This window comes from Diadema antillarum, unplaced genomic scaffold (assembly GCF_040938485.1).
Source record: "Diadema antillarum isolate AM-2024a unplaced genomic scaffold, OU_Dant_1.0 scf00000128, whole genome shotgun sequence".
NCBI classification, from domain to species: domain Eukaryota; kingdom Metazoa; phylum Echinodermata; class Echinoidea; order Diadematoida; family Diadematidae; genus Diadema; species Diadema antillarum.
The window spans coordinates 5,530,116-5,556,709 of record NW_027271017.1 but is presented as its reverse complement, the minus strand read 5'-3'; the positions used below and the strand labels follow the sequence as shown (position 1 = coordinate 5,556,709).

Below are 26,594 nucleotides of genomic sequence, written 5' to 3'. Positions count from 1 at the left end.
TAAGACTTACATATTGGTTGAAAATGTCTGTGTATTCCATCTTGTTCTCCTCTACATCCTCAAAAATGTGATAGTGCTTGTTCATGAAACCATTCTGCAGGTCTTGGAAGCCATCCTCTGAAAAGAAAAAAGAAAAACAAACAAACATTACAGATGTCAGGATGAATACTACATGTATATGTCTGTAGTACTGAGATTTGTTTAATAAAAGCATCTGTTATTCTTTGAAAGTCACAGACCCATTTGCAAAACACTGTCTGAGGTCATACAACGTGTAAAATAAACTAAAGAGTAGCCACTGCACTTAAAATGGTAGTATGTATACAAGAAATGGCCACCAAAAGATAAATTTGTTGGCCTGACACCAATTTTTAGTGGCCCAAGGCCACTAGGCCAACATTAATGTGAGTCCTGATAGTGTTGCTAGGGTAAGGGGATTCAGCCTTCAGGTACAATGTGTATATTTGAAGCCATACTTATAAATTACTCGCCAATCTCAAGTATTCAGAATCCTCCAAATCTGCAAGATCAGGAAAAGGAGACTACACAGCGCAACAGGTGTTTCTGCAAAACCACTGATTTGCACCTTTCTTAGCACATCTGCTGTGTGACAATTTTTTTTTTCATTTCATTTCATTTCATTTCAGTCTTTATTGTCCATTTCATGGATATTTGTTTTGTTCACATGCTTTTTACAAAACAGACAAATATATAATACACAATAACATTGACAACATTCACAAGACATATCAAACATCATAAAGGCATCTTTTTGCCAACACTATAATACAGAAAAACATTATATATAATCACCAATTCTCAAACATTCAACCTATTTGGGGGGGGGGGGGGGGGGGGGGCAGCATATTTGACAAGAGCAAGGTTGATACTCCAAATGTGTAAACTGGTGTATGACTTATATGGACTTCAACTGTTCCCTTTCCTTCACACACAACAAGTGTACATATTACTAAATGACCATGAGGTACGGTACTTGAAAATGCACATCAAGCCAAAAAAAAAAATGGATACAATCTCTAGCTCCTATGGGACAGCTCCTGTCTCTTTGGGGCAAATTACTCGTAAATACAAAAGTATCAAAACTTTTACTTTTTTCATGCTTAGCCTTTGTACTTAGTAACAAAAAAACAAAAACAAAAAAACAACTCTATAAAAAGCATCAACAGGTATTTTCCATGAGAAAATTTAGTTGAGAAAATTTAGTTGTTATGGTATATCAAAGAACAAAGGTTACCAATGAAAGTTACTCATTCATCAAGTATACATATATATAGTACTGTGGCTTGTCATCGTACACTGAACGTGGCCATGGTGTCAACCGCATGGTGCTGCACGTGAAAAACATCACCCACGGAAAATCAACCCCCTATTTCCTTTCAAGTGACAGCAGTCGTTTCGTCTGGGTACCATGGTTACGGAGCGTGTATAATACACACTTGACTTCAAGTCAGGATCATGTGAAAAGCTACCATTAGCACGTGGCTGCAGAAAGCCCCCCCCCCCCCCCCCAAAAAAAAAAATAATAATAATAATAATAATAAAATAAATAAAATTAAATTAAAAAAAAGACTCTTGGCACAAGACCTGCTTTTCAAATTTCACTCACTGAAACTGGAAAAAAAAAAAAAAGACTGATATCTAGAAACTGACCTACACATACAATGGTATGGCAAGCAAGTGTTTTGCTACTTGGGTATACAATTTAAGGGATTGAAAAGGCATCATTCCTGGACCACAGACACACTGATATAGATATAGGAAACACAAGCAATTAGTGAAACTGTGATGCAAATGTCTACATCTTTTGTTACGATACTTTGTTATGTACATGACATGTACATGACATGTACACATCAAAGCCAAAGTAACTCACTTTTTTTTTCCTTTCTTTTTTAGATTTAGGTTTCAAGTTGAATTCTCAAGAATCTTAACTTTCAAATGATACCTTCAAATGATTCAAAAGAATACATTTATTACTTTAAGTAAAGACATTGGCAGTGAGTTCTATGATAATAGGGATACAGATGGTAAATTAACCATTTAACTTTAATTCCCAAAAGTGACTGAACAAATTTAAAAAAGAAATAAAATAAGCCAATCCACAAGATATAAACACAACTAAAAATAAATGAGCATTGGAGTTTCCATGCAATGAAGCATGTGCAAGAATCCAGAAACAAAGACAAGTATGCAAACACAACAGGTATGTAATTCAATACATCCCTAAAGTACCTATGTACCATATTTTCTTGAAAGTGTACTATTAGATAAATCTTTCAGGTATCAGTATACCACTTTTCATTTCTGATCCCCAGAAATAGGCTAGCTACTTCTCATCACCTTATTCAAAGTACCCATAATTTGCATTTTTCTCGGTATTATTAGTATTAATGTATCAAATGCAACTTTATCATGTACAGGCCTATTGCAGTGAACTGTAACATACAGTATCATAATATAATAATAATAATAATTGTTTTGGATATAAACTCCAAATTTTATTGTCCAAGAATGGAAATTCATTTTGCCAAATTGATCGTGGGCCCGGCAGCCACTGAGCAGCGCCAGATCGACGTTGCTCTAACCTTTTCAACTGTTGAACGGCAAACAAGGTAGCAGCAACTCCCATCTTTTAACGTCTTTTGGTATGACGCGGCCGGGGTTTGAACCCATGACCTCCCAATTGTGAGGGCAGCCGCTCTACTCACTGAGCCAACACATCGGTATCATACACAGATATGAACTGCTTTTCAGAGCATTGTTCATCTGGGTCATGTAACATGGAGATGAGATTGTGAGGGGCAATAATATGAACAGCGCCCCTAATAAAAGTGGCCAGTATCTGTTTTATGGGTACTTGGTACCACATAATATTTTAGAATGAAATTTCACTTGGTTAATTGCGATTGCAGTATGATAAATAAGCCAATTCACACATAATTATAATGTTATATATTGTGAACAAATTGACATCTGCACTGCCATAGACATTCGCATTAATTGCAATCACTTTAGACAAGGGGCACTTTTCGCACTATGGAAGCCAAGCATTTCTAGTACATAGTTGTTGTATATGTACTGCTACAAACAAAAAGAGAGTAGTTTGTAAACTACGTCAGGGCAGTGTTGATACTATGGGTCTGAAGGACACTGCTGAATTTATGCCCATCATTTTCCACCAACTGTGAGAAATGAGGATTCATCAACTGAAGTATATAATGCACGATATTATGACTACAAGGTAGATGTGTGTACATTTCATGCCAGCAGACAAAAGACATGGGTAATACTATATAGTCTATGTACAGGGTACAGGATGCTATTTTTGTGCAAATAATGGCACAATTTGAGATAGGCCATCACCACCACATAAACCACGTATTCAGATAATCGCTACATAACCACACATGCTGATTCATCACTCATCATAATGTCAAAAGCTGATCAGATGAGATTTAAACTGTGTATGATTTATCCATGTAAGACATCCGATGACTTCAGTACCGATCAACATTATACACATATCTACAACGTCCTCGCCAGGCGTTTTACGCGTGGCGGGTGCGCCACGCGTGAATTGTGGCAGCCAATTTTGCGCCACGCGTGAATTGTGGCGACCAATTTTGCGCCACGCGTAAATTTGGACTACCACGCGTAATCTTCAGAGTTTTTGTTATCTTCCTTTCCCATTTTTTCATGTTTCCCATTTAAAAAAAAATAAATCTTTTGCAGTTTCCTTCGAACACATGCTCGACAGTTACTTGCTCGGCGCTCGCTTTAGCGGCAAGATCGTCGATCGTGTGCGATGTAACCGCATCGCACGCGGTCGACCTATTACCGATTCCACTTTGCTTGCCAGCATACGCAGGTGCACAAGTGAGCGCACCACGTTCACCGAGATTCCGGTGCAGAAAATTTACCGGCGCTTCTCTCCGATCACTGTGAGTTGCATGCCACTGTTACTACACGTGAACGCGCGCAATCCCCGGAGCAGCAGATCGCAGATGGAGCCATGTGCGAGTGATCCAGCAAGCAAAGCTGCCAATGTTTGGAAGCACAAACTAGTATTGTACTCAGCAGCTCTAACATTTGTATTTTTTTTTTTTATTTCATACGTTTCAACCTCCTTTTTTTCGGTTATTTGCCTTTTATTTTTGGAAATGGAACAGCGTTATCAAACAATCGGCTCCGTAAGATGGTAAAATCAATGTCGGATGACCTCTTTGTCGTTCAGAAATGAATAACAATAATATTCAACTCCGTACGATAATAAAACACATGTATGATGTTTGCTCTCATGTTCGAAAGTAGATAGCAATAACATTCAGCTCCGGAAGATGCTAAAATAAATGTCGCATGTATGCTTTGACGTTCGGAAATGAATAATAATAATATTCAACTCCGTACGATGATAAAATAAATGCCGGATGTTTGCTTTTATGTTCGAAAGTAAATAGCAATAACATTCAGCTCCGGAAGATGCTAAAATAAATGTTGAATGATCCCTTTGACGTTCGGAAATGAATAGCAATAATATTTAACAGTTTACTCCGTATGATGATTAAATAAATGTCGGATGTTTTACTTTCGAAAGTAAATAGCTATAACATTCGGATCCGGATATGATGCCAAAATAAATGTCAGATGACTGCTTTTACGTTTGGAAGTGAATAGCAGTAACATTTGGCTCTGTAGGATGCTGAAATAATTGTCAGATGATTCATTTCACTTTCGGATGCGGGCAACAGTAACATTCGGCTCCGTACGATGATGAAATAAAATAATGTCGGATGTTTACTTTTAAATTTGGAAATGAATATAACGGAAATATTCTGCTCCGTACATGCTAAGATAAATAACAGATTGTTGCTTTTACATTTGGAAATGATTAACGGTATCAATCGGCTCAGTTAGACGATAAAATAAATAACGGATGTTTCCTTTCACGTTTGGAACTGAATAGGGATAACATTCTGCTCTGTAAGATGCTAAAATGAATGTCGGTTGTTTGCTTTTACATTTGAAAATGATTAACGGTATAACATTCGGCTCTGTAAGGTGCTAAAATACTTGTAAATGTTGGATGATTGCTTTTACAATCAGAAATGAATAACGGTAACTTTCGGCTATTTACAATGCTAAAACAAATGTCGGATGTTTACATTTTAATGTCTACAAAATAATGCTCCCACTTTCTCATTTCAAACGTAAGTTTTGACCACCTAAATAGGCATCAACTTTTATAACAATCTATAAACCTATGTTGAATCTTAAAACTCAGAATAAGCCATGCGTTTTTATATATAGGCTTTTTTTTATTTGATTTGATTTTAAACATCATCATTTTCCCAAGTATTCCAGTTTCTTTTCCCATGATTGAAATCAGATTGTCTGCCATAACGATGATTGCTAAATGTCTCGCTGTGTGTCGATGTGCCGATGTGCGAAACACGTGCCATGTGCTCTTGCCTTGTTTGAGGCTACTTCAAGTTCAATGAATCGAATGCGCCGCAGCTGCGCTTTATGGCTTGATTGCGGTAACAGTTTACATTCGATACGAAAAAATCGTCATGTCTTGTACGAGCAAAAACAAAACTAAACAAAAGCAAGCAAGCAAACAAACAGACAAGACATAACAAAACGAGAAACAAACGAATGTTGATAGCCAAATCATCTCCGTATATAGTGGACCGTCACAGTTCACAGGTGAAATTCTTTCAAGCTTTGAAAAGTAATACGCAGTCTTAATGAGCCTGAAATTGTCTAATCGGGTAGTGGCTGCATATCACATACTCGTAGTGAATTTCTGTCTGCAATCGAGACGTGTCCTTTCATAATTACTGTCTTTCTGTGATTCAATAAATCGAGTGATTAATCAATCCCTTTCTATAGTTCAGGAACATCTAAAATAATCAAGTATACACTATTATCCCGGATTATGATCGACTGTTCGATGTTTCTACTATAGGCCAAAAGAAAGACTAAATTAATAGAATCATGATCCTTGTAATGATTCCTTTAATTCTATTCTCGAGCTAGTTCTTCGATCGATATTTCCAGGCTATTTACACTCTGTTTATTAACAGAATTCTAGTGCGCGCATTCTTTCGTCTGGCACCTGCGTCTGGCACCTGGTTTTGTGGAAATTTCTGCAAAAGGGGGGTGGGGGGTGGGAGGATGTCAAGCGTCTTCGATCCCAAGAGAATGCATGTTTATCTTTCGCTTCTATTTGTTGTCGTATTTCCCCACGGTGGCTATTCTTTGCTAGCAATTAGCAGTTAGATTCAACTTTACGAAGGTTGCTAGCACGTGGTTCTTTTTGTTGTGAGGGAGACATGTACATAATTTTATTTTCATCATTCATTGGAGGGGAAATACAGCAAAAGAGGGAGACATGAAATAAGACGAAGACGTATATGCATGTTCTCCTAAATTGCGTGATCTTTGAAGTATATTATAATATAATGGAAAAATAGACGAAAGAATAAAATGTGATGCAAACCTTCACTTTATTACTTGATAAGTACTAACAATTATAAACGAAATCATGATTTCGTTCGGACTCTATAAATGCCACATTTTAGTGACATAAAGCGTTGATATAGTGTGATGTCACGGACTCTGCGATCAGTTTGTTCCACTCATCCTTTCTTCTTTTAAATTATTTTCTCTTTTTTTTTCTCTTAAATTTCGCGATTCTTGAATGATAAAATAAAATGAACTCTAGATAAGTCACATTCTCAGCGACGCAAGAAAGCTTTGATAAAACGCAGCTTTCAGATGGCGGGATGCCGGGCTTCTGTTATCTTGTTGCACCGATATTTTCTTCTTATTCCATTTTTCTTCAAATCAGTGTAATCCTTGAAATAAAAAAAAGAACTTAATATAGCGCAAAAGAAAGTATGAAAGCAATGCAAACTCTCACTTCACTAAGTGATAAGTATCCACAATATTGTCATAAAAGAATAGATAATTTCGGAGATTTTTTGAAGTCACATTTAGTGCGAGGACGCTGACTCTGCGCTCAGTTTGTTCCACTAATACTTTCTTCTTTTAATCTTTTCTTAGTCACGTGATAAATATCAACAATCATGTCATGAAAGAAAAGAATTTCGGACACTTAAGTCACTTCACAGAGACGTTTAGTTAAACTAAATGCAGAGTTGATAGAGCATGGATGCTGCTTCGTTACGACAGTTGCACTATTTTTTTTTCTTCTTCATCATCTTCGTTTTCTTTCCACATTCTTCTAAATAGCGTGATTTTTTAAGAACAGAACAAAAAAAATGAGACGAAAGGAAATAGTGAAAAGATGCAAACCTTCACTTTAGTTACATGATGAATAACAACAATTATGTCATTGTATGATGAAAGAAAACATAATTTCGGACACTGGAAGTCACATTTTCAGCACCGCAAAGTTAAGCTAACGCAGCTTTGATACCGCGATGCCGTTTTGTTATACTTGCATCAATATTTTCTTCTTTTTCTTTTCTTTTTCAAAACTTCTTCCTTTGCTCATTTTTTCTTCTTAATCGTGTGAGACTTGAAATAGAGAAAGAAACGCACAAAAATAAAGGATGAAAGCGATGCAAACTTGCACTTTATTACGTGACAAGTATCAACAATATTGCATTAAAGGAAAGATAATTACGAAGACTTTTAGTCACATTTTCAGCAACGCAAAGTTAACGTAAACGCAGCTTTTATGGTGGGTTGACGCTTCGTTATAGGCTAGTAGCACCAATATTTTCTTCCTTTTTCTTTTTTTCTTCAAATCAGTGCAATCCTTAAAATGAAAAAGAAACGCAAAATAAAGTGTAAAAAATTGATGCAAACCGATACTTTACTAAGTTATATACGTATCCACTATTGTCATAAAAGAAAAGATGATTTCGCAGACTATAAGTCACATTTTCAGCGACGCGGAGCTAAGCTTAACGCAGCGTTGCAGTGTGATACCGGTCCGTTAGACAAATAAAAAGAAAGTATGACTGAAGTGATACAGGTATACCATGTCTGAAATAAATGAATAAAAAAATCAATCATCTTACCGTTATTCAGAGTTCTAAGATTTAGCAAATAGGCTTATAGATTACTATAAAAGTTAATGCTTACAGTATTCATCGCATAATCGGGACAGGTTGGGAGTAGCAAACACGGCCCCTTTAAGCGAGGTGCCCGATTTCGCGATGAGTACTCACCACACACTAACGGCATACGACATGTACATGTAGTGCACACACACACACACACACACACACACACACACACGCATACTGACGTACTGTACATGTACATGAATACACAACACGCTACCCTAGGCCCTCGGCGCGACCCTCCAGCTCTCCCTGCATTCTCGCAATGATGTAGAGTAATCGCAACTGGGTTCGATTCTTCTGTCAAACACGCTTGTACACGTAATCAATGTCAGCTCATAGTCTAGATTCATAAAACGTTACGTATTCGCACACATTGAACCCTTCTCATCTTTCACGCTCTCCCTCCCACTCTCTCCCCCATTTCACTGAATACGTAACTGTTTATGGCCCTCATTTCAATCACGTAACTTTTGCCCAGTCACAACTGAGGAAGATTGTGACGTACACACAGATCACAGTGTACAGCTGTATTGAAAGTTGAAACCAAAGACAATAGATAACAAGATACGAAGGCGCGCGATAACAATGGACTTTGCCCTCAGTGTGTATGACTGAGATTAAACAACGCACACAGCCTGGGCTGTATGAGCGAGGCATGTTTTTTATTGGATGTGAGTCGAGTAGGAATTGCAAGCGAGCACATGGCTTTGCTTATGTAGGGGAGAAGAATGTTCGCGAAGGCATCTTTGTAAGTTTGTTGTAAACGACAACTGATACGGAATCTTTGAAATATTGTTGTGGTATTTTGGTAGATTTTTTGTGTAAAATATTAACAAAATCAAAGATCGCTTGAAGAAAAATTGTCCCGTTTATCAGAGGTCCCCGCCCGATTATCCAGTGAAAATAACGTGCGTTGGAAATGTTTCTGGGAAGCGTATATCATTTAAGCGAGGATCCCGATTATCAGATGCCCGATTATGCGATGAATACTGTATTTAGGTGATCAAAACTTACGTTTGAAATGAGAAATTGGGATCATTTGCAGACCTTTGTAAACATCCGACATTTCTTTTAGCATTGTAAAGAGCCGAAAGTTACTGTTATTCATTTGTGATTGTAGAAGCAATCATCCAACATTTACTAATATTTTAGCACCTTACGGAGCCGAATAATACCGTAAATGATTTTTAAATTTAAAAGCAAACAACCGACATTCATTTTAGCATCTTACGGAGCTTCATGAATGTTAAATCCTTATCTATTCAGTTCTGAACGTGAAAGCAAAAACACATCCGCTATTTATTTTAGCATCTAACTGAGCCGATTGATACCGTTAATCATTTCCAAGTGTAAAAGCAATTACAATCTGTTATTTATTTTAGCATCGTACGGAGCAGAATATTAACGTTTTTCATTTCCAAATTTAAAAGCAAACATCCGACATTATTTTATTATCGTACTGAGCCGAATGTTACTGCTGTCCACTTCCAAAAGTGAAATGAATCATCTGGAAATTATTTTAGTATCGTACGGAGCCGAATGTTATACTATTTTTTATTTTTGAACGTCAAGGCAGATATCAGATATTTACTTTATTATCAAACGCAGCTGAACGTTACTGTTATTCATTTCGAAATTTAAAAGCAAACATCAGACAGTTATTTTAGCATCGTACAGAGTTGGATATTACTGATATTCACTTCCGAACGTAAAAGCACTCATCTGATATTTATTTTAGCTTCTTCCGGAGCTAAATTTTATTGTTATTTATACCTTCGAACGTAAAAACAAATTTCCGGCAATCATTTTATCATCGTACGGAGTTGAATACTATTGTTATTCATTTCCGAATGTCAAAGCAAACATCAAACATTAAATTTACCACCGAACGCAACTAAATATTACTGTATTCATTCCGAAATTTAAAAGCAAACATCCGACAGTTATCTTTGCATCGTATGGAGCCGATTGTTACCGCTGTTCATTTCCGAACGTAAAAGCACTCATCTGACATTTATTTTACCATCTTCCGGAGCTGAAAGTTATTGTTATTTACTTTCGAACATAAAAGCAAACATCAGACGTTTATTTCATCATCGTACGGAGTTGAATAGTATTGTTATTCATTTCCGAACGTCAAAGGGATCATTCGATATTTATTTTAGTATCTTCCGGAGCTAAATGTTATTGTTATTTACTTTCGAACGTAAAAACAAACTTCCAGCATTCATTTTATCATCGTACGGAGTTGAATACTGCAAAAGTGTATTGTAATTCATTTCCGAATTTCAAAGCAAACATCAAACATTAAATTTACCATCGAACGCAACTAAAATGTTACTGTTATTCATTTCGAAATTTAAATGCAAACATCCGACAGTTATCTTAGCATCGTATGGAGCCGATTGTTACCGCTGTTCAGTTCCAAAAGCAAAGGCAAACATCCGACATTTATCTTATTATCGTACGGAGCCGAATGTTATACTGTTTTTGATTTTTCAATGTCAAGGCAGACATCAGATATTTACTTTATCATCAAACGCAGCTGAACGTTACTGTTATTCATTTCGAAATTTAAAAGCAAACATCCGACAGTTATTTTAGCATCGTATGGAGCAGAATATTACTGCTATTCACTTCCGAACGTAAAACACTCATCTGACATTTATTTTAGCTTCTTCCGGAGCTAAATTTTATTGTTATTTATACCTTCGAACGTAAAAACAAATTTCCGGCATTCATTTTATCATCGTACGGAGTTGAATACTATTGTTATTCATTTCCGAACGTCAAAGCAAACATCAAACATTAAATTTACCACCGAACGCAACTAAATATTACTGTATTCATTTCGAAATTTAAAAGCAAACATCCGACAGTTATCTTTGCATCGTATGGAGCCGATTGTTACCGCTGTTCATTTCCGAACGTAAAAGCACTCATCTGACATTTATTTTACCATCTTCCGGAGCTGAAAGTTATTGTTATTTACTTTCGAACATAAAAGCAAACATCAGACGTTTATTTCATCATCGTACGGAGTTGAATAGAATTGTTATTCATTTCCGAACGTCAAAGGGATCATTCGATATTTATTTTAGTATCTTCCGGAGCTAAATTTTATTGTTATTTACTTTCGAACGTAAGAACAAACTGCCGGCATTCATTTTATCATCGTTCGGAGTTGAATACTATTGCTATTCATTTCCGAATGTCAAAGCAAACATCAAACATAAAATTTACCATCGAACGCAACTAAATGTTACTGTTATTCATTTCGAAATTTAAAAGCAAACATCCGACAGTTATCTTGGCATCGTATGGAGCCGATTGTTACCGCTTTTCATTTCCAAAAGCAAAGGCAAACATCCGACTTTTTTGGTGACCCCGGGGAACCGTTAGTGTCGAGCCCAGCATATTATATAAAATCTGTTATAAACGGAGGGATGATTTCGGACACTTTTAGTACCATTTTTTTAGCTACGAAGCTGTAACGTTATAACGCAGAGTCGACAGTGTGATATCGCACCAATTTTGTCCCTTTTTCTCTCTCTTTCTGTTTTGTTTTGTTTTTGCATGCTTCTCGCGCACGCGCATGTCGGTGTGTAAGCGCCGTTTCTTCTCCCGACGTCCCGACCACGTATTCAGTTTGAGCCACCACGCGTAAATATTTCAAACTACCTGACGGCACTTTTCCGCCACGCGTACTTCATTTTCTGGCGAGGACGCTGCATATCTAAGCCAAACTTCTAGGAGGAGAGCACAAATTCACAGCCTTATATTTTACAATTTTCTACTTGTCCTATTATTTCTACTCCAGAAACCTAGAATCATAGCATTTGATGCTATAGAATGTTAACAATACACAAACAATAGACTTGTTTTAACTTTGAAAAATGTCGATAAATCAAGTTGAATTTAATACTGATTGTTATTGTGCATCTATTTTGCCTTGGCTTTACATTAGTAACAACACTGTTGTTTATGGACTTCACTGAAACAAAATGAGTCCACAAGGCACTGGCAAAAATATACACAATGTTTCTATTACAAATACAAACAGTGTATGATTTTGAATTAAACAAAGCATGCTCTAAGAATGTCAGGGTATTTAAGGACTCTGTCTAGTGAATAGTCTGCAAACTAGGTTTTCATTTGGGTCACCATCCCACTGTTTATCAGTGACTTTTAAAGGTATTTGAATCCGACTGGACAATTGAGCTGTGCTGCTTCTTGATGTAGAAAGAAATGTTTGACATTCATTCAGATCTAACCCTGAGCTGTTATTTTCCAAAGATTTGATTTCTTTGAATTTTGTGGGATGCTACTGGCTAACAAACTTCAAAAACACATAAATGCAGCCGACCTAGTGTACTCACTTTTAAACCCTGAATTTCAGAAGAAGCATCTTGATGCACATTATACAGTACACAGAGACTCCAACTCTCCCGTTTTCGACGGGAGATCTCCCGTTGAAAACCCATATTTGCAAAATCTCCCGTTCTCCCGTTTGAGATTTAATTTCTCCCGCCCTGGCTCTTTGTCTCCCGTTGGAAAGGATTTCTTACTTATTTCTATCGTATGTTGAAAAGGTAAGCCTTAGATAGCACCAGAGAGCATCTAGAACCCTGGGAAATTCGCGCTTCGCACACATCAAGTTGGAGTCTCCCGTTTGCTAAGGGTTTCAGGCGGGAGAATCTCCAGATCAGAAGGTGCTTGGGGTTGGAGTCTCTGAGTACATGTACAATATTTGTACTTCACTGAAAACATACTACGGTACACGTGTATAATTCTTGAGGTATCATGTTTCGCCGGATTTGCTTCTCACTTTGCTTTGTGGTTCACACATGAATCACATGTGATAGAAATGTGCCAAATGGCCATTTTTACAATCAGTGGTGTAAAACACGGTTTTGGCACTAATTGGTGTATAACTTTCTTATACACTGACAGATATGCATTATTTTTTCTCATAAACTTACCACCCACAGTGTCTACCTTGGGTACCTTAATGAACTTTCCTCTCTTTTTCTTTCAGATGTGGCATGCACTTACATGCTTGAAATCCAACACTTTTGGTATATGCACTCTGACATGGTTTTTTTGTCAGACCTAGCATATTAAATTGTTTATTCCTTTTCATTATTTTTGTTGTTGTGGTGATAGACAGGTATCCAACATTAAGAACTATTATGTTTACCAGGTTCTGCTTTGTCTTCTTTAAAGACTGAAATTGTCCAAACTTTATGTTTCGGAGGTGACATTTTCCGTTAACAATTAACCCCTCTTTTGAGTTAGCTCTTGCTCACAATTATAAAATTCAACTTTGCTAATTTCCATCAAAACAGAATAGTAATCAATCTGACTTAACTTCGATCCAAAGATTATTTGATTCAAATAGCTTATCATCTTTTGGTGAGTGTTTATAAATTTATGCAACTTTTCCGTTAACTTTTCTGTCACCTCCGAGACAACAGATTTATGTATTTGATTTTTTTATTCTTGACATCAGTTATACATTACATTTACAAAAATGTAACATATCCCCTCACATTATCTCTGAAGGAAGGTAGTAGAAATATAGCCTGTTGTTTTCATTTCGGAGCAATTTACAATTTTCCGTTAACACTTGTCACCTCCGAAACAATTGTCACCTCCGAAACAACAAGCGTATTATATTTGATAATTTCTCGAAGACAAAGCAATTTTGTTTGATTCTGTCCAATTGACAGGAATCTCTTTTGGATGAAAATAGTAATTTGGCAACAGGAAGTGAGAATTTTCTAGAGAATAATAAAAGATCTAATAAAAACTAAGAATTACTGTTTCGGAGGTGACAAAACACTGTTAACAAGAGTTTTTGCTCATTTCTATTGAAGAGAAACCATATCATGTTCACCAATGGTTCCATTTATTTTAGTAACATAAGTCTCAAAGTGGAGAAATCAACTAACACACTCTCACTCTTATTTTCATTACTATACTGTACGTTTTAGGGCAAATTTACATTTTTTTTCACTTTTTTAACAAAGAGAATGCACAAAATACACCCATCTGTTGTATATCTGTAATATTGTAATCAAGATCAATTCTCCTGCTTTAGTTAAGTAAACATATAGATGCTTTCATCTTAGAAGCTTGATTTCCAATTTAAGCAATTTAGTTGTGAAGATTTACCAATCAAAGCTTTCCATGTAGGTTGCTTTTTCTTGTGTTTCGGAGGTGACATTGTTTGTTAACACCATATTGTTATGTGATAGTGAAAGGCAAGACTTCAGTTCCTTTTCACTATCTATTAACATTTTCAAATACATTTAATATCTACAAAATCATCACAATAGAAGTGACTGTTGTATACCTAGCTCACCAGAATTCCCTTGATACCAAAGTGATACATGTGGCAGTTCATGCATGCCCTAGTCCACAATCTTAAAAAAATCATAAAATAATCAAACTCCACAAAAAGGCCACATGCCTATAGCTGGTGAACAACTTGTTCTTGAATTCTTAGTTGTTGTTTTTCCATGTACAACGCGGTAATCATAAACAAAATTATGTGATTTTTTTTTTTAATATGACAATAATTATTACATTTTCCAAGTTGAACCAACTGTTTATGACATTGTATTTTTTAAGACTATTGAAGTTATCTGACAACTAAAGTGAACAGAGGAACAAGTCCGCAGGACTGGAAAGGGAAAGATCCAAAAACAAGATTTGTAGTTCTATCTCAATATCATTTTGATGACGTGTTTGCCTTGTTTTGTTATTATGTCTTATCTTAGAATTTGGCTTTAAGTACTGGAATTTCAAGGAAAAGAAAATGGTTTCTTTAAGGACAAGTCCACCTTCATATACATGTGGATTGAGTGAATGCAACAACATTAGTAGAACACATCATTGAAAGTTTTGGAAATTGGACAATCCATTCAAAAGTTATGGGTTTTTTAAAGTATCTATGCAATCACTGCTGGATGAGACGACTACGACAGTGTATGATGTCACATGCATACAATGATATAAAAAAAATATAAGTGAATTTCACAAAACTTTACTTTTTGAAAAAAGTGCACATTTCTTCAACTTGCTAGTACTGATGTATGTTAGGGCAATATTATTCACCCTGCCTTCCAAAAGAGAGAAGTCAAGTGTTCTTTTGCTATGCAAGAAAAGTGAAAATACATGTATGTCGAATTTTTTTGATACTTTCTCTATATCCTTGTACACGTGTGACATCACAAGCTATAGATGTCTTCTCATTCAGCTTTGACTGAGCAGAAACTTCAAAATTTCATAACTCTGGAACGGATTGCCTTATTTTCCTCAAAGTCTCACTGATGTGTTTTACTAATATTGCTGTATTTACTCAACCCTCATGTCTATTGAGGTGAACTTGTCCTTTTTCGGTCCCTTATAGGGTTATTTTAGACCAGTTTGTGTCCGGGACCTTCTGTGCAGTTGATGGGTAAAATTACTGAACAAAAAAAAAAATTCCCCCATAAGTTCACACAAAAGCATTATGCTGCTCTCTTCAGCTGGGAAACACAAACTGTTGTCTTAACCAAACTGTAAAAACTTGCTAAAGATTAGTATGAATAACAATCTAAAACAAAATATGAGCTGGTATCCGCTATCATGAAAGAGAATAACGAAACAAAATAACAAGTAAGAACTGAAAGAAAGAGCTTATATTTAAAAATTAAAGCCATGAGGAAAGACATGAATGTTCACAATATATTAGTTAACACCTGAGAAGTTGGGTTGTCTCTGTGTTGTGTCACCTCCAAAACAATAAAATGATTTTTCTTATCTTATACTTTTTACTCTCAAAAGTGACTAATATACACAATGATTTGCTGGTAATTTTCAAGCAATTCAGAAAGATACATAAAATATATTTTAGTAATGTCAACAGTTTAAATGAATCTGGTATATAGAAAATTTATCCCAGATGAACCAAACACCTTTCACCAGTATTATAACATTTGTATGGTGGCTATCAAGAATGATGAAGAATTCATGAACATCCTTGAATTAATCGATTTATAATATGTTCAAACAAAAACATAATGCAAGTCAAATACGAATTTTTGCTTTTGGCATTCATAACCTATGTCCCCACCAAAAAATTACAATGGTACCCTCCGCAACGATAACTTTAAAGATAGTGAATCAATCTATAATACAATTTGAGGGATTGAAACTATAACTCATTGCCCACACCTTACAGAAAACCCCATTCAATTTGCTTCAGAGGTCAAAGAAAAATGAGGATTTTTGTAGAGCATGTCAGGAATCCCTTCCCTCCAAGTTCTGTATATTGTGTTTACACATTGATATGCAGTTCCAAGAGCATCCAAGTGCTAAACTTGGAAGAATCAGACTCCTGACATCCTTTATAACAATCCACATTTCTTTGAGACCACCTAACCAAATTAACTGGGGCTTTTTGCAAAATAGAGCTAAGATGTTATAATTTAAGACCCCAAAGTAGATTTTAGCTGATTTAATCATATTGGGTGCTATCAATGCAAAAGTCTAATTGTATTTTTTTTTGGGGGGGGGGGGGGGGGCATACTATATGAATACTTGAACACAATGTTAACATTGAATGTCACCTCCGAAACAAAGTTATTCTTCCCTGGTGTTGTGGAATAAAATGTTCTGAGAGCAAAGAAACATTACTAAAATGATCTCACACCCTCATTTCAATTTAAGGTAGAAAATGGAATGCCATGTTTCTTCAGGTTACAATATCTAGCTTATGTCCGTCATATTCTTACTGTAAATGAATATTTCAACACAATGTTAACATTGAATGTCACCTCCGAAACGAAGTGATTCTTCCCTGGTGTTGTGGAATAAAATGTTCTGAGAGCAAAGAAACATTACTAAAATGATCTCACACCCTCATCTCAATTTAAGGTAGAAAATGGAATGCCATGTTTCTTCAGATTACAATATTTAGCTTACAACCTTCGTCCAAATGGAAGGCAAACTAACGGTGCCCATGCTAATTAATGAAGTGTAAAAAAAACACTTGTTCTGTGTGGTTTATCTGCTTGAAACAGGAGTTAATTTCTTGTTCTCGAGTTATAATTATTAAAAACATTGATAAAAAGAAGAAGTTTTGTGTTATTGTCACTTATTCTCAAAATAACTGAGTGTTAATATTAATGTCACCTCCGAAACATTCTATTATGTTAATTGTCACCTCCGAAACATCCATGTGTGAAAAATGCAAGATTTAAAGAAATGATTGGAATTTCATTTAACTTACATAGGAAGGTAGCCCTTCTTAAAGACTTGTTATAGTATAGAGTTTGACCTGGCTTGCCCTCCAATAAATAGTTAAAATCTTAAAAATTGCATGTCAATTGGTATTTTTACCCAAAATTTATAAATCTCATGTATTTTTTTTTAAATTCACTTTATATTCAACCCCCAAATAGTTTTGATTCACAAACTATATATTGTTGTTAACCATATAAACTTTGCATGGTGAAGTTTGACTACAGAGTTTTGTCATTATGGTGCAATTCATGAAAACAAAATTTTGCTTAAATTTACTTCAGGTGCCAGGGTTTTCCTTAAATTACACCAATAACTCTTCAGCTTTAAGGTCTGAAATGTTATTTTTTCAAAAATTTGAATACTTTCCAACAGGAATCAAACAGAATAATGAAAAAATATTTTGTTTGAAATTTTGACCCTCTGAGTACAAAAGTTACACCACTGATCGTAAAAAAGGCCAAATGCATCTGATCACAAACAAATGCATACAAACTGACTTTTTTTTCTTTGTTACGCAATCCAGCCACAGTAATTAATGTTTGCAGTACAGTACTGGGCTGCGACAGAATTTTTCATTGCTGTTCTACCAGATTTCATGGTACAAGACAGGGATACATATTTTTCTTTTTTTATTCTTTTTTAAATCATGTCAGTATATGTTTCTTCAGACTTTGCATATCATCAGAACTTGGCACAATAATCGATAGTGGTTTTGTTCTTTTCCGGATAGACTTAAGTGGAACATTGACTGGTATGAAAGAAAAAGAACTCAAGACTTTTTCATAAAAGTCACTGGAGCTGGAAAGTCTGTTAACTAGATGTTGTCAATTGTGAAATGAAGAAAAAATAATGTAAAACCTTTACTTCATAAATATATTAGAATAAAATTATATTGGCATACTCAATACATTATGGCTTTGATACTATTTCTTGATCTGGGCAAGATAATTGTTTTATAATCTAACATGCACATCTAGTGTACAGTTTTAAGAATGCTAGGATTCCTTGCATGTTCAATTAAATCTGCTACACTTCTGAGAGAGAAGATAACAATAATGATTTGGACCACAAGATTGTGCTCTGTCAAAAGTTAACTCCTGTATCTGCCAAATAGGACCTCAATGACAAACATCAACACTTTGATTCTTTACATTCACGAGCAATGGGCTGCACAAGTTCTGTGTCTTTTGACCCCCTGGGGTCTGGCCTCAATGGGGGCAGCCTGTTTTATTTTATCAACTTTATATCATCTATCAAAAGAATAATTTCTACTAAATTCATTGTTCATGGGATGTATTTACTCTTGATCGCATCATATTGTCTGGAATAACAAACTCACAGATTTGTACATACACTTGTACTCGTTTGCAAATTTTGGAGGTTTTTCTGTGGCATTTTGATGCTCCTTCTGTTACTCACTGAATATTAAATGCTAATTTTGTGTCTGATTTACTTTCTTATGCTGAAATGATGTGTCATTCTATTTGATTTTTTGACTCATAACACACAGCAGCATCTACTTCCTGAAACCTGACCAGGACTTTCCTCTCCTCATCTTACGATGGATTAGTATTTTGTTAAACCTTTTGTTTGAAAAAAAAAATGTCATCATTTGTGATTTGTTTCACATGAAAATACTATCCAGATATTTCTACCCTTCATTTCAAAACAGGCTGGTTTATGTCATGGATTGACATTACATGCAGTAAGGCTGTAAATGACAGTCAATCATTAAAAAGAATAAATAAATAATTAAATAGAAATAAAAGAAATAAATAAAGGGGGAATCGACAGGGTGCACATGATAGAAATCAATTACTAATTACTCTCTGGTACAATAAAAGAAGTGAAGAAAACTGTAAAGCAGTAACTCACCCATTATTATATCTTCAATATGTCCTATGACAGAATCAAACTTTCTGTCTGCAAGGTTGGAACTGAAAGAAAAGAAACACAATAAGAACATTACCCAACATGTATACTGTATTCCATCATCATGGAAAAGATTGAAAGTAACTGCATGCACCTTATTTTGTAAATTTTCTTTAATTGTGACTTGTGAAAAAATGTCACAAACATTTTAATTTCTGATCAAGAACGACACTGACAGAATGAAAAATAAAGCATTTTCACTTTTCAGAAGAAAAGTTGATGATTTCCCACCTTGGAAATGACGATATACAAGGCATGCTGTGTTTAATAGGGGATGCAATAGTTTTGCAAGTTGTTGATTCTAAAATCAACAGTTGACTCATGAAGTTCATGGAAATATACCATGTATACAGTTAATAATCCTTCCATGTTTATCTGTCAGTCAATCTGTAGTGGGGCACTTTAAATATAAATCATGCCATTCGTTCTTATGGTAGATGTAGATATTCATACAATTTTCATGGGGTAAAATAGTTTCTCTCATAAGCCTTGGTTTAGTTGAAAATAACAGGGACTGTCAGACCACAGTCTGGTAGAAATGCTTTCTCCAAATTTCCTATGGCATCACTAACAAATATTGACAGAGAGACATACCAAGAAAAAAGAAAAGAAAAATGGCAGTATGTATGTATGTTGTTGTTTTTTTGTTGTTGTTCAAATTTTTAAATGGCATCCAACTAACTTTCATCATTAGCAAACTGTAAACATAAATCTTGATTCAAACATATTTCCTATTTAAGTGTCTGTTTGACATGGAAAATTGATCTTGAATTGTTTTCAATCGTTGCTCTAATCTACATTTAGCACTTTCTTCATCAACAACCTCCAGGCAACCTTGAAAGATCTTGCAATCTTATACACTGCATGTCCAGCACATGTTCAAATTACTCAAAATTTCACTTTTATTAATGAATCATCACGGCTTTAAAGGGGATGGCTAGTAACCGATCAGTGGGAATCAGTGGGAATGCTGAGGGATGATTGTTCCAATCCTTGTGGGATTCATTTAAGAGTACATAGATATCTACTGTTGTGTGAAAATTATTTGCTTCAGAATGGTCTCATATTCAAGTAATGTGCAGATTAATGCCTGCACTGACCAGGCACGCTAACCTGGAAACATTAAACTGCACATTACTTGAATATGAGACCATTTTGAAGCAAATAATTTTCACACAGCAATAGATATATACTGTAATGTACTCTTAAATGAATCCCACAAGGATTGGAACAATCATCCTCCAGCATTCCCACTGATTCCCACTGATCAGTTACTAGCCATCCCCTTTAAGAATTACTGCTTAAACAAAGTGATTATGAGGTTTATATCGAGAAAATTATTTCATGAATTGCAGAAGAACTGCAACTGGCTCAAAGAACTTATGCCTCATGTATATGACATGGTACTGCAGTAACTATGGAACAATAAACGAAGTGGTCCCTTTACTCAAGAAGCTGTATTCTTACAAAAGTTAAAAAGAACTGAAGCTGTGTGAAGATACAATTAATTTTAATCACTTCACGCAAAGAAAGTAAACCCGATTGACCACTGACATGACTGTTCTCAAAATTGAGATTGAGGAATTGGAAGAGAAAATAAAAAAGTCTACATAATGCCAGCATCCTGTAAATCCTTCCTTTTAAATATGTCATCAAAATTGCCATAAATAGTCATGGCTGGACCCTGCTATTGCACATACAAGTGTACATATAAAACTCTCCCCATGGTCGGTCCGCTGGGTGCATTATTATATCATTCATGCTATGACGACATAAATGATGTTTGAAAGGCATGCCACTTGGCCAAAACAACACAAGTTAACATACCTGGATCCTGCCAGTTCTTCTTCCTGAAAATCCATGAATTCCTCATGGTCGCCTGCCAAACGAACAAACAGACATGTACAATACATGAAATATTGTTAATAGTACATATACATCTTACAATCCACAAATCACTAAAAAGGTCACAATAAGTTGTTTGTGTCTTTTCACATTTACAAGGATCAAAATAGAAAAACACAAAGGGTCTTTAAAGTACAACAACAGTCTCCATAAGTGATGATACACCCATGGATATACCCCAAGTGTATATTAAGAGAAAACCTTGAGAAGAACTGGAGATAAACTGTAAACCCATCAAGTATAATGATGAATCTTATGAACCCAGATTATGATCAGGCCATTTTGAAGAAACAACAAAATCTCAAACTGAATGCAAAGACATTCAAATGAAACATCTGAGTTCACTACCTGGTAGTAGTGGTAAGAATATACCACAGGCTATTATGGGATTTAATCATTTTTTGCTTCTAAAAACCTTACTGACTGATGGTTACAAGGGTCTTATTATGTTACAATAGGTACTATGTAGAATCGATTTGTAGAATACTCATCTTGTCTAGCTAGTCAATACTGGGCAATCCAGAGGTCTAGGAGGCACACATTATTTTTACCTTACGATGACACATTGATATTTAAGGTTACAAAAAAGTATTCTGAAACATCTCAGCTTCTCTGTGATGGCACTGTGAAACAAATTTGGAAAACAATGATGAAATATCACCATACATTGCTGGATACCTGCGCAACTGCTGAATGCCTTCACATGGCTCACAAACGTTGCGTGAGCGCCAAGTCCCATTACAAAAGAGCATGAAAATAACTGGTGTGCATGCATTGACTGCAAACAGGGATCACAATTCTGGTGGTATTGTTGTTGTCTTCCTCACATGTTTCTTATTTTTTTAATGGCAACATCCGCATCCACTTCTAGAAAAGAAAAAGGCAGCCGACATCGGCTCATGAAAGTTCTACTTCTAAGTGAGGACACGTTTTCAAAATCCATGAACATCGTGAAAACAATAAAAATCAAGTTTCTTACATCCCTTGTTCCTTAACTGTGATGTTAAGAACCAAAAATAAAGTTTGGATGCGGGATGATGTCATTTAGGTGAGAAAACTTTACCTTTAGTAGTTATATAAGAGATTTTGCTCAAATCACCGGTTGATTTTTGTAGATTTGTAGTGTGATAGCGAATGTGCAGCATGCATGTATAGAGTGCGTGTGTTGCTGTGTTCAGCGGTATATTACCGAAAAGATCTAACGTTTTGTTGTACCTGCCATGAACAGGCGCAAGGCCGCAAATCTGCAAGCTATTAACATTATTGGACCACCACTCGCTCGCACCAGACGTTTAATTTCTGTATGCACTTAGCAATTGTATTAAATTCTATAATCTATGGCCAAAGTTGAATTGTAATTAAGTTACCGCAGACATAGAACAGATCTTATCCAAACGTTCAAGATTATGAATGGGCTGGAAGACATTAGACTAAGCAAGTTTTTCAACTTGAGAACTGACAACAGGACTAGAGGGCACAAGTTCAAGGTAACGAAGAACAGATGCATAACTAAAAAACGGTCAAATGTCTTCTCACAGCGTATCGTCACGGAATGGAATAATCTCCCGGATTATGTGGTAAACAGTACATCACTCAACTCTTTCAAATCCAGCTTGGAGAAAGCATGGAAGTCAAAAAAGGACAAATACAACCCCGAACAACAATTCTCATGCCCATGTTCTCACTAAAACCGCACAGCACAGAAAACAAAAGTTTGCTAGTTACCGTACCCAGACAATGGAGCAGCAGAGGGGCAAATAAGTTCTGTATAACTTTAATGCCCACAACCAGGGGGGCGTTTCATCAACGAGTTCGTCGGGGGTTTTCACCGACGAATTTGCTATCAGCCAATCAGACGCAAGGATTTACACTGACAACTGTTAAAAGCTAATGAAATCCTTGGTCTGATTGGCTGATAGCAAATTCGTCGGTGAAAACTCCGACGAACTCGTTGATGAAACGCCCCCCAGGTATGTTAACCAGGTATGTAATAACATCAAAGAGAAGCTGATTGATTTAAGAATATTATCATGAAACCTATGGTATCAATTACAGTCATTTTGAGGTAAAAAATGAGTGGTCCCTAGTCTAAACCCCCTGCTTGCTTAATACTTAATGTTGCCAACAAATATTTTAACGTATGGGACCGTATAGTATATTTCGCGTTTGATATCCCAAATTTACTATAAAAAGATACAAACTTGACACTAAAATGTGGGAAAATGCCACTTTGAACCAACATCTTAAATTGAAGTCTCCGTCTTCTTTGATAAGACTTACCGTCCCCGAGAAGATTTGTTGCCATTTCAGTGCAAAAGCGTCCCTAGTTCTCGGCCCTTCAGAATTGCGCTTCGCGTCGTTTGGCAAATTCTTTTCAATAAAACTTGAATGTCTCCCTCTCGCGTGTGGTCATGCCAGGGATGAGATTATGGCCACGGCGTGGGAACTCCCCACTGATAATCTAAACGAGTTTGCGGCCGTGTCACGGCAATTTCTAGTACCCTCCGGCTAAATGCTGATTAATGATAAGGTTAGAGTAAAGATTAGGGTTAGGGTTAGGGTTAGAGTTAGGGTTAGAGTTTGGGTTAGGGTTAGGATTAGGTTCAGGATTAGGTTTAGGGTCAGGGGAAAGGGAAGGGTCCGGGGTAAAAGCCCAGGGGGTAACTTGATTGCCCTATAGACCCATCACATTAATAAGTTACGGAGATTAACTTTTTGTCCCAGTCTTCCTAAAACTGTACTTTATAGAATCCAACATCATAATATGACAAGGAATATGAGTCACTTCTTTAAATATCTTCTGAGATATACATTTTACATTGCATTCTTTTATTCATCCAGTTTTTAGGCCTCTAATATCAACTTATACTGTACACTGTAACTCTGTAGCTGTTGTCAATTGACGTTGGACTTGCGAAAGAGTTCGATCGTCTGAAGTAAAGATTACCAGCAGTAGCAATATCCCCTAGTTTCCATTACCAGTGGCTGCAGAATTTGATCATGTAGGCTTTGTATAATTTTCCTCCCGTTTTTCCTGAAAACGAATCAATGACAATGAAAGTACTCTTACAAGAATAATTTGTAAAATCATTTGCTACAAGGAGTGCCCCATAAAAGCAACACCTGACACATTCATCGAAAGACACCTATGTTTCGAAAATTCGGATTCCGCGAATGTACACTTTACCGTATGAATCATTGTTTTGCATTATATAGAGATGTTATTGAGATGAGCGATTGATACAGTAAAAAACAAATAAAAGCAAGAAATAAACAAACAAACCAAATATATCTTCCCCCCCCCCAAAAAAAAAAAAAGCTGAAAAAAAAAACACTCAAACTTCTTTGGCTATTCTCTAATATATCATTGCAACAGATCGCTTTTTATATGGAAGCAGACTTAGTCAAGAACAAAACACAGCGGCCTACCGAGAAAGCTATAAATACACCAGCAGTGTATAATGCTATATACAACTACTTGCTGCACAATTTGAAACTTCCGTTATTCCCAGTGTTTTTATCTATCATGAAATATAGCCAAGACGATACGAGTATTACGTAATGCTAATCAATATGCCGAATTTCAACTGAAAATATGGGCAGGCCTCCTGTGGCAAAAAATGAAGTGGTGTGAAATGAAAATAAGAACAGCCATTGTTTAAAAAAAAACAGTGTGCGGTGTGGATTTTCAGTTGATATTATGCCTACCATTAGAAAACAAAAGTAGGCTTTATATCAGCATCATCATTATGAGCCTACACAAGAACTCTTGTATTTTTTTTTGTAACATACTTCTAATGGAATGCACGGGAGGGGTTAAAACTTAAAACATGGGTTGAATACGTCATAATTATCATGATTCACTGTCATGATACTGTATCCGTTTTTAGTTTAGATTTGAGTTCCACCGGTCGTTTACAGACAGCTGGAAGATCCAGACGTCCAAAGAATAGTTGGAGTTAACGAACATTCGAGGTATCATGTCTTACCACCGAGACGTATATCATAATTATGTTAGTCCATTGTGGGTAATTTGTGCTTATGCCTACACCGGCTACAGAAACATGTTGCATGTGACAATAAAAGACCATCTTTATAATAAAATAATCTTAAATCAGGCGTGCTTTCAGATTGCCTTTGAACTCTATAGGAATCAATAGCACTATTAGTGCTTCTCATACACCGTTGACTTGTTATTCCTTGCCCATCCAGTGACGATTCATAGTTACCATGGCAACCTTCACCTGCCGAGCGTCATACACATTTTTCTCCCATTGTCAATTTCCTTGTCTAAAAATAGAGGATAAAATTGTTTTCAGTGATGCCTGGCCCGCATGCGTGTAATACGTGATGTTTATCTCGGTGACACATTTTCTCCTGCGACAATATTGCACCGATCTTCTTCTTTTCTCCAATGGCTTAGAACTATTGTTGTGAGAGGATTTTAGTTTTGGTTCGTGATGTGAGGATTAGGATTAAGGTTGGGGTCATGTTTGTGGGTAGAATTATGTTTGGTCTAGAGTGCAGATATTTCATGGGAGCAAATTGTCGCAGGAATGTTATGGAAACGTGTATATCAGAATGGCATTTAAAAGGCCCCTGCTGTATTTCACGAACAACGTGACGTTCAAGTTTAGTGAGCTATATTATAGTCAATGTGTGATAGGCTGGTTAAACGAAATCGTCACAGCAGCCACCATAAGTATCTTAATTCCTCTATACTTTTGATACCGAGTCAAAGCGACGATCATAATATTATATACTTTCGTCGTATGCAGCAAGGTATAATGTCGATAATTAAATATGACTCAAACTTTTCATGTTGAAAACAAGTGCACTGCATTTGACTTGATGCCGCATTAATAATCATTGCTTTTCTTCTTTATCCACGTCATAAACAAGTGCAATGTACGTGGTCAAACATCTCAAAAGTTCGGAATACTTGAAAAAGCAAGACGTGTACAATATAATCAAGCAAACCAGACAAAAGCACGGATATGGATTGTATAAAAAACACACACAGAGTATAATCGTGAGGTAACCTGGCAACACTGCGAGGTCAATAAAGGGGGAAATTCGTGTTAGGACAATTACCCTCCAATGACAATTAATTAACTCCCCTGCCCAAGGACAATATTAATTAACTCCCCTGCTAAATACCGGTAAGTGATAGGTTTAGAGTGAAGATAATAGGGTTATAGTTGGGTTTAGGGTTAGAAGTTGGGTTTTCTGGGTGAGGTTCAGAATTATATAGGGTAACGGCTGGGTATAATATATATAGGGGAATTAAGGGTCTGTTGGTATTGTCCATATTGTCCTGGAACCAGAAAAATCATACAA

At 36.0% G+C, this 26,594-nt stretch overlaps 1 protein-coding gene across 1 annotated transcript in view; it reads right to left on the bottom strand.

The window, feature by feature from the left end:
* LOC139720423 (ADP-ribosylation factor-like protein 2-binding protein) overlaps positions 1-23,615 on the bottom strand; it is a 33,415-nt gene extending 9,800 nt beyond the window's left edge. The window contains exons 1-4 of the mRNA XM_071631783.1: positions 23,535-23,615; positions 21,177-21,228; positions 19,293-19,354; positions 11-117 (exon numbers count right to left, since the gene is read on the bottom strand). Of these exons, the coding sequence (XP_071487884.1) occupies positions 11-117; positions 19,293-19,354; positions 21,177-21,228; positions 23,535-23,559 (246 nt within the window). The 5' untranslated portion in view covers positions 23,560-23,615. The remainder of the gene's footprint in view (positions 1-10; positions 118-19,292; positions 19,355-21,176; positions 21,229-23,534) is intronic.
* Between the last annotated feature and the right edge of the window lie 2,979 nt (positions 23,616-26,594).